This window comes from Sphaeroforma arctica, assembly GCF_001186125.1.
Source record: "Sphaeroforma arctica JP610 unplaced genomic scaffold supercont1.4179, whole genome shotgun sequence".
Classification (NCBI taxonomy): Eukaryota; class Ichthyosporea; order Ichthyophonida; genus Sphaeroforma; species Sphaeroforma arctica.
This window is the reverse complement of record NW_014036379.1, coordinates 1,824-2,665: the sequence shown is the minus strand read 5'-3', so window position 1 is coordinate 2,665 and position 842 is coordinate 1,824. Positions and strand designations below refer to the sequence as shown.

The following is an 842-nucleotide window of genomic DNA, read 5'->3' as shown; positions in this document are numbered from 1 at the left end:
ATATACTGCATGCAAAAGTAATCTACCCTGAATAATGGGCACGCATCACAAACACATATGTACATACCGGTGAAACTGCTCGAACAAGTTGATGGGCAGGAAAGTCAGTATTGTATATTTCGTAGTCCGCACTCTGTTGAGCGGGAACCCTTGTTCATCCATGAAGGTCTCATTATTGAGTTTAATTACTCGTTCGTCAGTGATATCCTCTTCCTCTTCCAGATCTGTGTGAACATAGATATGAACTTACACTCTAAGCTCAATCCCTCTACCAGTTTATCTACTCTATTTCATTAAGTCTTTGCTGATGAATACTATGAATACGTAAATTTGAGTGAATCCTGCCCAAAACTTTGATAGCGATTTCTATCTATAATTATGAGACTATCATCGCAAAGGCAGTACTAGTGATTCTGCACTTATATTAAATCTCCAAAGCTACCTCGCGAGGGTCTAATATAGTGTATAGTAAAGACCATATACATGTGTCTATACACTATTTAACAAGGGAACCCATGTTTTTTTTGGATTAGTCCCACAAGTTCACATACATATTCCAAGCATAGAACCACCTTAAAACAATATTCGTGCGTCAGATCGTGCCTGGAATATGTAGTTCTTACAAACAGGGTACGATTTATGAGTATCTGAGATCTGCTGCACAAATAACCACTCTACATTACCTTCCATGTTAATCGAGTCGGTGTCGTCATCAGACATGGTGGGGTTTGTGTTTGACGGGTCATTTTGTTTGGATGTTTTGCTCTTTGTGAGCCGTTTCATCAGCGCACTCATGATGTAGAATTTACGGATATATCACTAAATAAATATGTTTACTTTCG

At 38.5% G+C, this 842-nt stretch overlaps 1 protein-coding gene across 1 annotated transcript; it reads right to left on the bottom strand.

Annotated features, from left to right (window-relative positions):
* Nucleotides 1-49: 49 nt before the first annotated feature.
* SARC_14121 (hypothetical protein) lies at nucleotides 50-842 on the bottom strand (the record flags this gene model as incomplete). The annotated part of the gene is made up of 2 exons (XM_014291748.1): nucleotides 684-842; nucleotides 50-224 (listed from the first exon to the last, which is right to left on the bottom strand). Coding segments are annotated over exons 1-2 (287 nt in total), but the record flags the coding sequence as incomplete, so codon positions are not given.